Source organism: Acromyrmex echinatior, chromosome 9 (genome assembly GCF_024713525.1).
Source record: "Acromyrmex echinatior isolate Ae372 chromosome 9, ASM2471352v2, whole genome shotgun sequence".
NCBI lineage: Eukaryota > Metazoa > Arthropoda > Insecta > Hymenoptera > Formicidae > Acromyrmex > Acromyrmex echinatior.
In genome coordinates, this window is record NC_141860.1 from 5,952,706 (window position 1) to 5,967,324 (window position 14,619).

A 14,619-nucleotide genomic window follows, 5' to 3' on the forward strand; every position below is an offset into this window, starting at 1 on the left:
GAGAAGTTAAGAGTGGAGAAATTGTCATTCTGGAACAACAAAGGAAGGGGCATGAGACAGGATGAGGTCGAGCCACAGTTTACTTCGCGAAGAGTAAAGATGGAATGCTCCTCCCTTGTTTGCAAGACAAAGAATCAGAACCGCCGTGCATGCATAAATACTATCAACATCATCCACATATTTCAGAATTTAGGGGGGGTAAATAATATCTTACTTGTACTTGTTTATAGATAAAATGATAAGAAAACTCTTTAAGTTTCTTGACAAAAAATATATTGAGAAAGAGTCAAGTGATGAAAACTGTCCTAAGATAAGTTAGCAGAAGCAATATTTAAAGTTCTTTCAGCGATGACGCTACTTCGAAACTTTTCAAGGTTGCATCTAAGAGCTAAGTTGGTGATGTATCAACAATAAAACCATAATAATGTGAAGTTGATAGAAGAGGAAAGCGTTCCAAGAATAGAATAAGAGCGGAATCTATCGAAACTGAATAGGTGGAAATAGAAACTACCTTGACCCAGAGGAAAGCTACATACTTGCTAATTAGCCTAATGGAGTGAGCTCTCCCCTTTCCGTTCATACTTGATGCCAATTTGCTGCTTCTCTCTCTCTCTCTCTCTCTCTCTCTCTCTGTCTCTCTCAGAGTTCTCTTTAGAGATTATGCTGCCCTCTTCACAACCTCTATTTAAATCTCGACATCACCGTGCCTCTTGACTTGATAAGAAATATTCCTTCAATTAGACACCGAAGTTATCAATGCAGACTTTTCAGTTCGACTCAATTCAAGAGCATCGAAAATACGCTCGCGATTAGCTTAAGAGAGAATCAAACGTACTTGACAATAAAGACATTTTCATGTACAACGTGCAATGTCTGTATTCAGAGATTTAAAAACTTGATATCAATGCTATTACGCCAATACGAACTGCTATGCTCACTGCAGATTTATTTATATTACACGTAATTCGGTATTTCGTCTACCAAATCGCTATAACGAAGATTAACGTGTGTTAACGTGGTTGCAAACGGTTTGCGCAAAGGCCAGACACAAGCTGGACTCGCTTGGGTCGGATTGTAACGGCCATGTTAATATTTGCGTAGCTCGATACAATAAAATTATATATAAAGCTCTCTCGACGGGGCGGAGCGTGTCGATTACGCGAGCGGGGACGAGAAGTATTCCATCAATTACAATTCGAGAGGAACGTCAATATTTGGCCGGACAATAGCGGATTAACTTCGTGAAAGAATTGTTGATTCAACGATACGTATATTGAGGATATCGAGACTATGAGCGTATTGTCAGTAGTTGAAAGTTCATGTTGAAAACGTGGAGTGAGATTTTATATTATTAATGGCTGTATATTTGTGATCAAGATATATTGCGAAACGATATGTAAACGCGATTGATGTATATCGTTTAAAAATATATAAATTTGTAATCTTTGTCCGTCAATATCAATACGTTACTTCCGTGAAAGTGCTACCTCGCATATTTTATGGTACTATAATATAATGATTATAACAAGTTTTATAAATTCTTACTTGGTTTTAACAAATCAATATTAATGACAAAAATTAATCATTTCGAGATAGTTAAATATTCCAGTAACACAATATGTATCAATAATTCAGTTTGTAAATTTATAGCTCTCGTATATACACATGCATGATTACATACATTCAAGTCAGGGTTGGCAAATGTTATATTTTTTTAAAACAAAGCATTGTAGTTTTTTTAAACATTTTAATGTTTTGAGCATGTTTTAAATAGTATTTTAAAAAACATGCTTGAAACATGTTTAAAATATTAATTTAATATATTTTTAATATGTCTATAACATGATTTTTATCAACTCTGATTCAAATAAAATAAAACCAAGTAAAACTTAATTTTATTTTAAAAAATATAAGGGATTTAACCCTTCGTTGATACGGAGTGTGAACCACCCACAAAATTATTTTAACTTTCAGAAACTCAATTTTCTTTTATTTTGTAGAAGAGAAATACAATATGTTTATAAAAAAATCTCTGTTTTTTTCAATTCAAAATAGCCTACATTCAATATGCAAAATAAATACCCTTTATCCAAAACCAACTTACAAACTAATTTTTTTTCAAAGTATTATATCTAAACAACAATTCTGTAAACTTTTAATTGTTAATATTGAATTTTTTAAAAGTTACAATTTTTCAAATATTTTACTCGTTTTTTCTCTATTCATCAAACTTAAGAATTTTTTTCACAAAAACTGTAATGAAATTTCAATCAAAAACTATTTGAATTTATTCTATAGATCTTGAAATTGATCCATAATTTTTTTCATATTGATTAGACTTTTTAAATAAGAATGCCAGTTGTTTAAACATTGCTGAATGTGAGCCACTCAGTGTGTCAGCGAAGATAGAGATTAAGAATGATTTCCATTTCATCTTTAACTAAGACTAAATGTTTCTCTATATGTGCAAATTTTATTAAATTCGTAAAATATAACAAACGTGCCGAGTATATAAGTTATAGTTTATAACTTTGCAAAGACTAAATATCAAATATCAATAATTTATTAACTTATCAACGAGAAAGCACGCTTTTTAAAATTTGTAATTGTGTATTCAATTATATGTGAAAATTACAACGTGTCACAAAGATTTTGATTATCAAACACATTAAATTGCAACAATTTTTGCAAAATCGTTCAACTTAATTCGAACAAAAGCGATTATTAGTAAAGTCAAACGAAAAAAAGAAGTTGATCCATGAAGATTATTCTATCTTTTTCTTTCAAGAAAATGTTTCTAGGACTATGTAAATGACTGATAGGATAACCTTATTACTATGTCTGTCCCTATTAGTGTTTTGTATTTAAATAAGCCATAAAGAAAACTAGCATAAATAAATAAGAAAAAATTTGTTTTTATTAAGTTAAATTATTAATGTATACGATAATATTTCAAAGATAATATTTCACTTTTTAACTATTAGAATACCTATAGTAAATATTTTTCGAAAGATACATATCATAGTTTAGAAGAATTTCCTTGAGTCCAGCAAAAAAAATTTTAAACTCGCCCCTATTAATGTGTCCTATATTGGAGCAAAGAGCGTTGTGTCATGAGTGTACATTGAAATTGTAAGTCTAATTAAAATAATAATTTATGTGCAATACTAATTAAACCGATTAGCTTATATCTATTATCTATTTTAGTAATTGTATAGTAAAACGAGTCAAATGCAAATAGGCAACACAATAGAAATAGGGAACACATTAATAAAGCCATCGTCTCTTGGAGGGGCACACTCTTTAATAAAGATATTAACATCTTTAAATTAAAAAAATATGATAAGAAAAAAAAGTTGAAAAACCGATATTGATTCAAGTAGATTTTAAGTAGATTTCAAGTATTATATAATTTCAAAATTAAAAAGCTACAAAATTTAATAATTAATTCAGTAAGGAGTAAGTTGGAATTAAAAGCACATTAATAGGGACAGTTATTTCTAATAAACAGCTGATAGCGAAAAGTACTTACCAGCCGCGGCGGCCGCCTTACCCGCGTCCAATGCGCCGTAGGGCGGTATACCCATATGGGCGGGAGGTGGTTGGGTCAGGTGGTCTCCATTCGGACAGAAAAAGGGTAACCCGCTTGGATGCGTCCCCGCCAGACCCATCTTACTCGCCTGTAAAAGAAAATTTAATATATAACTATCATATCGTTTTCCTTGACAATACGTCGATCCAAATATAATATATCAAAATCTTAGTGCGAGAGTGATCAATGTTATTCTGTAATTTTTTGGAATGTCGTATGAGTGTCCGCATGAGAACGACGTAATCGACAGATTGTGAGTTCAAATTCGCATCCCATATGTATACGGAAAAATTTGATACTCCGTACTTAATGAGAATCGCAGAGGAACCCTTTAGATCTAGGGGGCTTTTTGACTAGGTTTAGACATATAAGGACTGATATGCCCTCCCCTAATCTATAATTTCGCTCGTCAATCACGTCAAAAAAAGATATTTAGAGCTGTTACTGCAGTATATACTTCAATACAAAAGTGTAGATTAAATATCGATATTACATTATATGCTGATTCTACAATGAGTCGATAGTCTGTAATCGGTGAATCAGAAATGAGTCTGAAGAATAATCGGAAAGATCATGATTGGTCGAAATCGACGAATCAGTAGAGTTGGTCAGCATTCTAAGACTATAGATTACCGATTAATTATAGAATCAGCATAAAACATAAAAATTAAAATAAGTTATCTAAAATCTTTGATTTCTTGATATTTATTATGTTAATAAAATATTACGTTCACAGTGTGTGTGTGTGTGTGTGTGTGTGTGTGTGTGTGTGTAAATATAAATAAAATAATAAGCTCCATATGCAGGTATTGCTGCAAGCATCGTTAGCTCTTATCATAATGATACAAATTGTCTTATCTTTATATGCTTACGGTACTTGTTTCATCACGCACGCGTGATACAGTGTACATAATACGTTTGAATGAGAATCGCAAGAGTGCGTTCAGGCGATAACGTCAACGACGTAAAAGGTGCAAGGATACACCGCTAAGGATTTACAGTTCATTCTCGTACGAAAGAAACACGATATCCAATTCGATTCGCTCCAAAAGGGAGCTTATCGAAGAGTGCTTATCGAGAAACAGCTCGAGCGTTAATTTGCAAAGATCGTGTACGGAATTGCGAAGGGAGGAATGTACTTCTCGAGGGTTCGTTTAATCATTCCGTCCGTTCGCCTCGAACGAAACGTCGGCGACGTATTGTCAAAATCGAGTGTCCTCCTTGAGGACAGCAGCGTAACCAACCCACCCACCACTTGTTCAACCTCCCTTACCCTCTGGTCGCTTTTTGTCAAGTGACAGTCGATAAAATTGGCTCAATCTGCTCATAAATTCGCAAGATCGCGCACGATTCCCTGCTCTTTGCCGTCTCTTTTCATTCTCCTTCATTCGTTTCTCTTTTTCGCGGGCAATCGATATAAAGGCTCTCGAGAGGTTGTCTCTTATCAGCCGCGGTGCTTACCATAAGTGCGACGGTATCGCGCATCGATCTGACCGTCAGTAGAAGTCCCGGATCGAGAGGTTCTCTTTCCATCCAGAGCAACACTCTTGAGAGAAGTCCAACAGCCTCCTCGGCGGTAGGTTCATCCTCGCCGTCATCTTCTTCAATGCCGTCATTCCCATCTTCTTCCTCGTCCCCATTGCGCTCCGACCATCTATCCGTCTCTACCTCGATTTTAACTCGGCAGTGTTGTTCCTCGTCTGGTTCTTTTTTTCTAACAAGACGCGTCAGCGCGCTCTCTTCGTCAAGGATCCAACTGCCGAGTTCGTCATCGGTGACCTCCAGTCCGATCTCCCTGGCGAGACTCTGCAGTTCGACAAGTAGCATTCTATCCTCCTCTTGTTCCACCGGATGGATTCTAGGCGGCAATATGGCGCCATTACATCCCGCCAGCGGATGATCCTCGCGATCGCGTGGCAGCGTCCAGCTGCGAGCGAACGTCTCCGATCGAACACTGAGCCATGCGCGATGAAAATCCGCGAATGCTTCTTTCAGTGTGAATTTTTTTAGATACGCGTCCAATCGGTTATCGCCCTCTTCCTCGGGCAAACCCAAAATTGAGGGATATTTGTCGCAGTAAACGCCACAGCGTGCTCTCGATAATATACCGGTAGCCAGACGCACTCTCAATTCTCGGACCACCAGTCGCGTTTCCATACAATCCTTCGGTACAATAAACAGCCGTACAAGACCGTCCGCGGCGACGCAGTCACCTTCTGGTGGCAAGTAATCGGCACTTTCCGCTACCAGCACGGCTCCGTCAGGATGCATCGCCATCGCCGTGACAGCAAATTCACGGTGGAACCACCATAGGAATAGATCGGAAGTTAAGGAACCCCTGCCACCGCCGGCATACACCACTGGTTGGCTCAACATGTTGACCTTGCGTAGACAACGTGGTCGCCAGTGGCGGCCGGCCACCAACAATCGTGTCCGATGGTGGCCCTCGTGATCCGCCGCCCCCACCACCCACACCCGTTCGCTACTCCGCGTCGCGTCGTGACCTCCGACGGTGCCGCCACGCCGTTTACCCGGCAGATCCCGCCAATCCAAGTAGCAAACGTGGGCGAGGTAGATTCGACTACGGTCGTAATTCTCCAGGGCACTTCTCAGTCTTTCAAGCGCGGACGAAGAGGACGAGACGTGTGCAACACCACCGTGATCGCCACCGTGGCTGCGCGGTGTCGTCGCCGTCCGGCAAGACGTCGAGGACGTGGACACGGGGGATGGAAATGACGACGAGGAAGACACAGTGGTCGAAGAAGAGGAGGTCGACACCGACGTCGTCGTCTCCGTAATCGTTCCATGAGTCGTCTCACCTTGTGAGTTGTCTCGTCTTGTCTCCGCAACGTTTTGCCTCCGCTTCTCAATCCCGTCGTCGCTATGATCGGGAGTGCTGCCTTCTCTTTTTTGTTCGCTTCTAGCCGCAGGCTTGATCGCTAGCGGATCGCTCGTGACCGACGACGAGGTGGAGGAGCGCGCTGGTGACGAGGTGCTTGACAGTGGGGAGCTCGAACGGCGCGAGGACGCGCAAGAAGACGGCGAGGAAAGCGCCGGCGGCGACGACAACGATGTCGAGGAGCATGAGGTGCCGGCGGTGGCTTTCTCGGTATCTCTCCCTGATGGTCGATGCTTCCTCCCCGCGGCGTGTCTCTTCCGTCGTCGTTGCCTTTCCGGATAACGATGCACCGAGGGGGTACAGTTTTCACGGGCTGGCTCGGAGCTGCTCTCCAGGGACTGGCGCATGCGCCCGGTCCACAGCGATCGACCCTCGTTGCACGCCGTTGTTACCGCGGGCTTGTCCATTCTCGTTGTCGCGACTACCATTCCGCTTGACGTCACCGTCGACGTTGTCGCCGTAAATATTGCCGTTGTCATCGTTGTCGTTGTCGTCATCTCCGTCAACATCGTTGTCGACGTCGCCATTGCCATACTTGTACCCTCGGTTTCTACAAGAACTCGATTTTCCAGAGAGACGTGTTGCTGAGCGCGCACTTGGCGCCCCTTGGTGGCCACTTTGCTGACACGCGCGTACTTGCCGCCGCGAGACGGCATCGCACGATCCAAACGCATTCGCGGTCACCCCGAAGTCACACGAATACATACGCGTTTTGTGAGCGTCGAAATGAAAATCGCCGACTCGCCGTTGTACCGCGTTGTATCCGGACTATCCACTCGACGGACGTGGTGAATGGCGAACTCGCGGCTGATCTCTGATGAGAGCCCGCGCTCATCGTGCGAGAGCGCGCGCGCGCGCGCGAGCGCGCGATCCGCTCATCTACGGCGCGCCGCGCCGCGCCGCGCCGACATCGCCTACAACCGAGCGATGACTGAGCGAGCGGCCGCGACGCGACCGTCAAAGGCCGGAGCGGGAACTAGAAGGCTTTGATGTACCGCCGCCCCGGCGCGCACAAAGCGAAAGCGGCCCCGACTCGTTGGTTGGCACGGCATGCGGGGGAGGGGACGAGGCGGCGGGGAAGCGAGGGAAGTCGAAGCGAGATAACAGGAACGCGCGGCCGAGTACGAGTGGTGGTGGTGGCGACGGCGGCGGAAACGAGACAGAGGGGGCACAACGAGATGAGAGACACGTACAGTCGTCTCCTCATTTGAGCGTCCACGCGTATCTCTCGCTTTGCCTCCCCGTGAGAGACTCGCCACATTCGCATCATCACCGCATCATGCGCTAGTTCGAGACTGTACCGCCTGTCGACGGCGATAAGATAAGCAAATTGTTTGTCTCCGATACCAACTGATATCCGTCAGACGCAGAAATTTCTGTAAGAGCATACTGTTTTGTACGAGTATAATTGAGGCATGACGTATTTTGACGATCTTGCCGATATGGTCTTCAAGCCTTATTTATCTCTAGCATTTTAAAATCACTCTCACGGTTATTTTCTTTTTCAACTCACATCTATAAGTGCTTCCCATTTAGTAACACAAGTCGGCACAAGTGTCGATCGTTCTATCTTTGTTACTCACTGAATATCACGAAAGGTAGAATGATGCTTGTGTCGACTTGTGTCACCAAACGGAAAGCACTCTATGTTGGGCAACGATCAAAGATTGCAGAAACAACGACGTAATGTCTGCTAATGTTACAATTGGTGAGTCTGAAGAAATATACAGTCGCGACCGTGACAATTAGCGAGCACATACTAAATGTCCCAGCGTAAATCTGAGAAGCCATATGTACATCAACGACAACCAGCTGCTGAAGATCTTGGGAGCGCGAGATCTGAATACGGGCCAAAGTCAACTAAATATACCGATCCATTTGGCCGCATAATGGCGCCCGAACGTGTTTGGAGAACGCTTCTGCCACAGCTCGCGCGAAACAAGTTAGTCCACAAAGAGACGCAGATTTGTTTCTGCGCTCCAGAGTTAAAAGCGCGGCCTTTTCACTGCTGTTTGTTCAGGCTGTTTATCACGTGCGCTAAACGTAGATCGTTGACATCCGATCCCCATCGCGCTGTAATCAGAACGATCCCAATCGGAAAAACAACGCTTCCGGTGAATTATACTCACGATTAATCAAACCCGTTTCCCGTCTACCATCGCATCCGCGTGACTAATTTTATACAGACAAAGCGAAAATAAACTTTGTATCTTGAATACTTGTACGCGTACACGTAATGCGTAGTATTGTTAACATGTGTTGAATTATCCATTTATTCATTTTATTAACATCACATGCAACTTAAAAATATATAATCAATATTCGTTTATCGAAATAAAAAATATAATTATGATAAAAATTTTATAAAATCCGAATATTTCTCAGTTAAAAACTACGTCGAGAGAGAGAGAGAGAGAGAGAGAGAGAGAGAAAATGAATCAATTATTTATTTTACGCTCTGAGACTATCTCTTCAAAAAAGACATAATATGTACAAAATACAGTTGTAACACAGCTTGATGACTAGATGCAGCAAAAGTAATTTGGAGCAAATAAAACAAAAGAAAATAAATGAATAAGAGTGAGTACTAAAGATTAAATACTTGATATACACAGAACAAGAGGATAATGATAAATATAGAAATATAACAAAAATAAAGAAAAAATTAAAAAATCTTGATATACAATAAGTAATTATGAAATACTGAGTTAAAAAATGTTAGAGAGAGAGAGAGAGAGAGAGAGAGAATTTACAAAAATGAAAGAAAATTGCAAAGAAAAACAAAATGGACCCATGTATACATACAAAAATACAATGAATTTTGGCGAATATAAAAAATAAAAAATAAAATACAAAGTACAAGTATAGGTATCATAGATGAATGATACATAAAACAAGTAACAGCTAAGTTTTAGAGAGATAGATAGATAGAGAAGGGGGAGGGCAGGGGTGAGAGAAAATGTGTGAGGAGGAAAGAGGAGAGAAAGAGAGCGAGGCGCAACGCTGATTGTGAGATTAATATTACAAATCGGATTTAGCCTTGGGCACTGGTCGCGCGCATGATTATCGGCGTGTCGGCATTTCATAAACGCGTCCACATCAAACGCAGCGGGTCGGTCGATCGCGATAATATTTGTCACGTAGTTGCGGTACGTGGCGGCAAGCAGGCGTGTGCACCGCGCGGCTGTACGGTAATCGATCGGCTATGCTAGCAGCCAGGTAGGTAGGTAGGTAGGTACTATGCGTGATTACTCTCTCAGGTACGTCGCACGCTATCTACACGCCCCCGGACTTTTAGGCGCACGAGAATAAGCAACAACGCGATCCGTTCGATCCGTTTACTTGTTCGTTTACTGCATTATTGCAATTTGTGATTTCGACAGAATATCGGAGTATCAAAATGATGTCAAACGATGTACGTTCCGAAATTAATTGACATACGATGTACTACGTTCATTTTCGCGAAATTGATACGTATTAGTAACTGTAGAAATATAAATAATCATGATAACCGTGTGATCTTTTTACTTTAGAGTATATACTTTCTACTTTTGAGTATAGATTTTAATCGTGAAATTTAAATTGTTGATGAAAACTTTTTTTTTTTTTGTATTTTCTTTCAGAGTTCTCATTACCGATACGATCAATCATTTTATTTGCTTCAACCGTTTGATGAAAGCGAGGAAGCTTGAAAGCTCGAATTTACACAAAGGACATATATTCGTTTACTTAATGTTTTACAACTACACATACATATGCTTTTTTATCGCGATTGTGTCAGAGCGAGTTTGATAGTTAGACAATCTCGTGTATCAATTACCGCTCAAGGGCTTTGTTTCTCGAAAAATATCGCGTACGAAAATCCTAGAGAAATATACATAACGTATACTACAATATTTTCGTACATTTTTGTATGCGATACTTTTCGAGAATATGGTCCCAGAATAGAAACCAATCGCGCTTCAAAGACATGGCTAATATATACTAATTTTATGTATATTCGCTAAATATTGACCTACATTTACATGGATAATTATGCATGTCATGTGATGTGTAATATTTGCTAATATTGGCGTACATTTGTCGTCTAAAGTCGCCTTTACTCACAATACGAGAACAACGAGCCTATTTTCGTGTACATGTAGCTTTTAATTGGATTATCTGTTCCGGAATACCACCGTTACCGATAAAACGCATTTCCATGTAACGCCAGCAACCCAGACGGAACATATTTTAATGATAGCCATAGCGAGAGACACTACCGTAAGGTATATACCTATTTTATATCAAATCTTTTTCTTGCGGCATCCTTTGTGATCGTGACCGAACGTAAATTCGATTCTCTGCTACTATTTTATTTCTAAAATTTAATAGACCATGTTCAAATATACATTGCCAATACTGGCAATACTGGAAAATCTATAGTATACGTGACATAAACTATATATGTTCACACTGATAATACATATATCTGAAGCCTTAATCAATCGATTATTGTCAATTATAATTGAATCATCATGCAAACAAATAATTTCAAATTATAATTTAAAAAACTAACAAATAAATAGAATTTCTATGAACTTTGTATAAAATCAAAAGCTCTCCATTTATATGAAATTTATATGACATCAAGGATCTTAGATGTTTTCTATAATATTCAACGCATATTTATTTTCACTCATTAATTAATCATTGCATATATCATGTTGCGGAAAATAATGTGCTTATCATATTATGTCCAATTTACCGTGAATGATTACGAAAGAGGCATTGATATTTATGACTAGAGCACTGATCGCGAACTAACCGTTTGTCTCTTCTCTTCTCTTCTCTTCTCTTCTCCGAAGCCTTCGTCAAAATACGCGCAACGAAAACTGATACCTTGCGACTGCCGAGAACCGGATACCGGCAGGATCCGACGCGAAACGCGGGTATTATCGATCGCGACTCTCTCGCAGGACGAGCTGCGCGGATATAATCGAATTACCTGGCGAATTTGCGAGGAGGGCGGCCGGAGACCGATTCCAAGTTTCGGATGTTCTTTCTCTCTCTCTCTCTCTCTCTCTCAGTTGCAAGAGACAAATCGTCAAGAGCAGCCTCTCATTTCTCTTCCACGTCCACGGAGAGAGAAAGCAAGATTTTACCATCGATTTAACCCCCTTCGACCTGCTACCTTTCTCTCCCTCTTTCGTATGCAACAACACGGCCATACGAGTCCTCCACGCGGAAGATCGAATCAGACCCATCTCTTCTTCCCGCCTTTAGTACAGCGACAATTCGATTCACCTATAGTCACGAAAAAGTGTCAGACAAGAGCGGAACTCTCCCTCTCGATCGAAGAGTCGCGTAACATCGTAACGAATTCAACTCGTCAGTATAAGAGCCCTCCTAAAAGAGGGTCGGTGTTGGATTCGTGTCGAAAAGCGACGCAATACCTATTTGGCCCCAAGAACGATTCTCCTGTTTCTGACTATTGTATCTTGTCACAGATTTATACAAATCTGTGTATTCTCTAAGATGATTGCATATCGTATCATAGCAGATACGCTAGCTATATCACTGCAGTATTGTTAAATATCGTTTGTAAAATCAATAGTACAATATATGCACACTCAACAATCTGTTATTCCTCATTGGAGGAAACACAATTTAGACAATTTATAAATTGCAATTTTATCCATTTCTTCTTTTTTATCATACAATCATCATTGAAATTGAGTTAGCGCTAAGATGTGCACATTCCCTCGCTCGCGCATGGCACAAAATTATGCATGAATTATTCGAGATACATTAATCCGATTGGCTTCCAGAGGAGCCGTTGCCACCGCCGCTACACTGTTTCTTCTTGTTTCTTTTATACCTATACCAACGCATTCCCTTTCCTCACTTCTCGTCCTTTCTCGCAGACTCCAGTCGAGACGAGGTCGAAACCAGGGTAGAAGGGTGAAGACTGACGAGGGTTGGACCGAGGCGAAGCAGCGACCTCGGTAAGAGAGGGACGAGTAGTAGGGGAGTATTGGGGATGGTGGAGGAAGGTTAGAAGGGGTAGAGGAGAGGGAAGACAAGGATGAGGAATAACGGCGGAAAGAAGAGGGCGGAGAACGTTGTGGAGGAGAAGGAACGAGGAGAGGGGACGCGGTGAATGGAGCCGCGGCACACGGAGGCGGTGGTGGCCAACCCCAAGCTGAGGTTGCCGGGGCAACGCGGGAGGCGTAGGCGCTCTGGGGACAGGGAGGAAGGGTTTCGACCAGGGTTGCTATGAGGGTCGCGGGGACGACGAGAGGTTGGATTCTGACGCGGAGGTGCTACGACATTGGGGGGTGGCGATACCGCCGAGCGGTGGTAGGGTTCGGTGCGGGAATGAGAGGGTTTCGGCTTCGGCACCAACGACCGACGAGGGACGACCGACGATCGACGACCGACGACCGACGACCGACGACCGACGACCGACATCCAAGTACGACCGGTGGCTGTAAAGAGAAGGGTGGCGAAGCCCTCGCTCTTTCTCTTCGCGCACCCTCTTCGTCCCTGTATTTATTCCTAAACAGATCGTGTTACCGCGAACGGGCTATGGAATTCTCTGTTAGATATTCGTAATTCTCAACTATATTTTAGACTTAAAAAAAGAAGATGTTAAGATGTTAGATAATTATTAACGGCGTGATTAGAATCAATATTAATTTGAAAATTATTTTCTTCGATTGCAACATGTTTTACATCGAGAATAAAATTTTCATTCACAGCTTTCAATTTAAAATCTGTCTGACGATATGTAAATATGTACATATTGGAGGAACTTGTGGACCAAATAATTGAGTCTGTCGTGCTCTTGAAAGTTATTAAGGATGTCATTAACGTGTCTTGATTATCAACCTCAATGTGGCAACACGTGTGCAGACGTTCGTTAGACGCGAATCGAACATTACATACAATTACTCATAAGAGCGGCATGAATTTGACAGATTGACGCAATAAGCGAAGCCGTGCGTACGTAATTAAACGAGACACTGGAATTATCTAGTCAACGTGATGCGGGGAACATGACAGCGCGGGTACCGACATAATCACTATCTTGTAGCGCAGTTTACTTGTACTTGGTGTACAACAGTTTAAGAAATCGCTCTACATTTCTTTCCAAAAAATATATACAAAATATTAACTATTTTCATAAACATTTTAAATTCTAACGATAAAATTACGAAAGATATTCTCATTGGAATATATTTTATTACTTGAAAAAATTTTTCATTACCAAAAGTATGTATCAACAAACGATGAATTTTAACCAGACTTGATCCAATTCCTAAAGTTTCACAAACTCAATTTCAAGTGATTCCTAATATACAAAGTTTCCTCATTAAGTTTCCCCATGTTTCGCACATTTGATTACTAGTACCTAGACGTTGATATCAAACGGTAAGATTCGGAAATAACGTAAAATATCGTAAAATTCGGACGAAACGTATTTGTTTCTTTGTCTCTAAATTGCACAATGACGGAATCTTTGCGATTTCAAGGTACGACGTCAGGATTCGACACATCACGTGTAGCGAAGGATGCTTATAGGCAGGTTATAATACGGATTGCTGAAAGTATGCGTAATCGAGCGACACCGGAGTTGTTCTAGAAGTAATCCATATGAGGGTGGTTGCGCTGAATATTCATCGTCCGAGGCTGTATAGGTGCTGTCCTATGCGCATGCCCGCCGTAGCCGAGAAGACGCGGTGGAGAGAGACTGTAATCATTATACCTCGTGTATACCTCGCTCGTCTTCGCACTGTTTTTAAAATGTGTCGGGATTATACGCCGTTGTTGCAATTATGCGCGTTTGTCATCACGCTTGCTCACCTCAATAACACGTTTTCGTAAGCACGGCCAACGTAAACAATTTGAAAAAATACTTTTATAAACGTAGTTTGCTTTTGTAATATTTTCAAATTTTGCAAAATATCTCGAAATTTCCATTATCCCTTGTAATTTAAATATTCGTTATACGAATTATCGTAACAGTGGATAATGAAAATATTACCGAAATATTTGTTTCTAAAATAAGTATTTTGTAGAAATCTATATCTCGTTTTTAAAACAGACGCCTAATTTATTTTTTTCGGTAAAATATCCGATCCCA

General features: G+C 41.1%; 1 protein-coding gene across 4 annotated transcripts in view; it reads right to left on the reverse strand.

Annotated features, from left to right (window-relative positions):
- LOC105151104 (uncharacterized) overlaps window positions 1–12,345 on the reverse strand; it is a 40,260-nt gene extending 27,915 nt beyond the window's left edge. For all 4 annotated transcript variants that reach the window (XM_011064636.2, XM_011064635.2, XM_087409606.1 and 1 more), the window contains exons 1-2: window positions 5,054–12,345; window positions 3,533–3,680 (exon numbers count right to left, since the gene is read on the reverse strand). In XM_011064636.2, coding sequence (XP_011062938.2) covers window positions 3,533–3,680; window positions 5,054–7,165 — 2,260 coding nt within the window. In that variant the 5' untranslated portion in view covers window positions 7,166–12,345. The remainder of the gene's footprint in view (window positions 1–3,532; window positions 3,681–5,053) is intronic.
- Window positions 12,346–14,619: the final 2,274 nt, after the last annotated feature.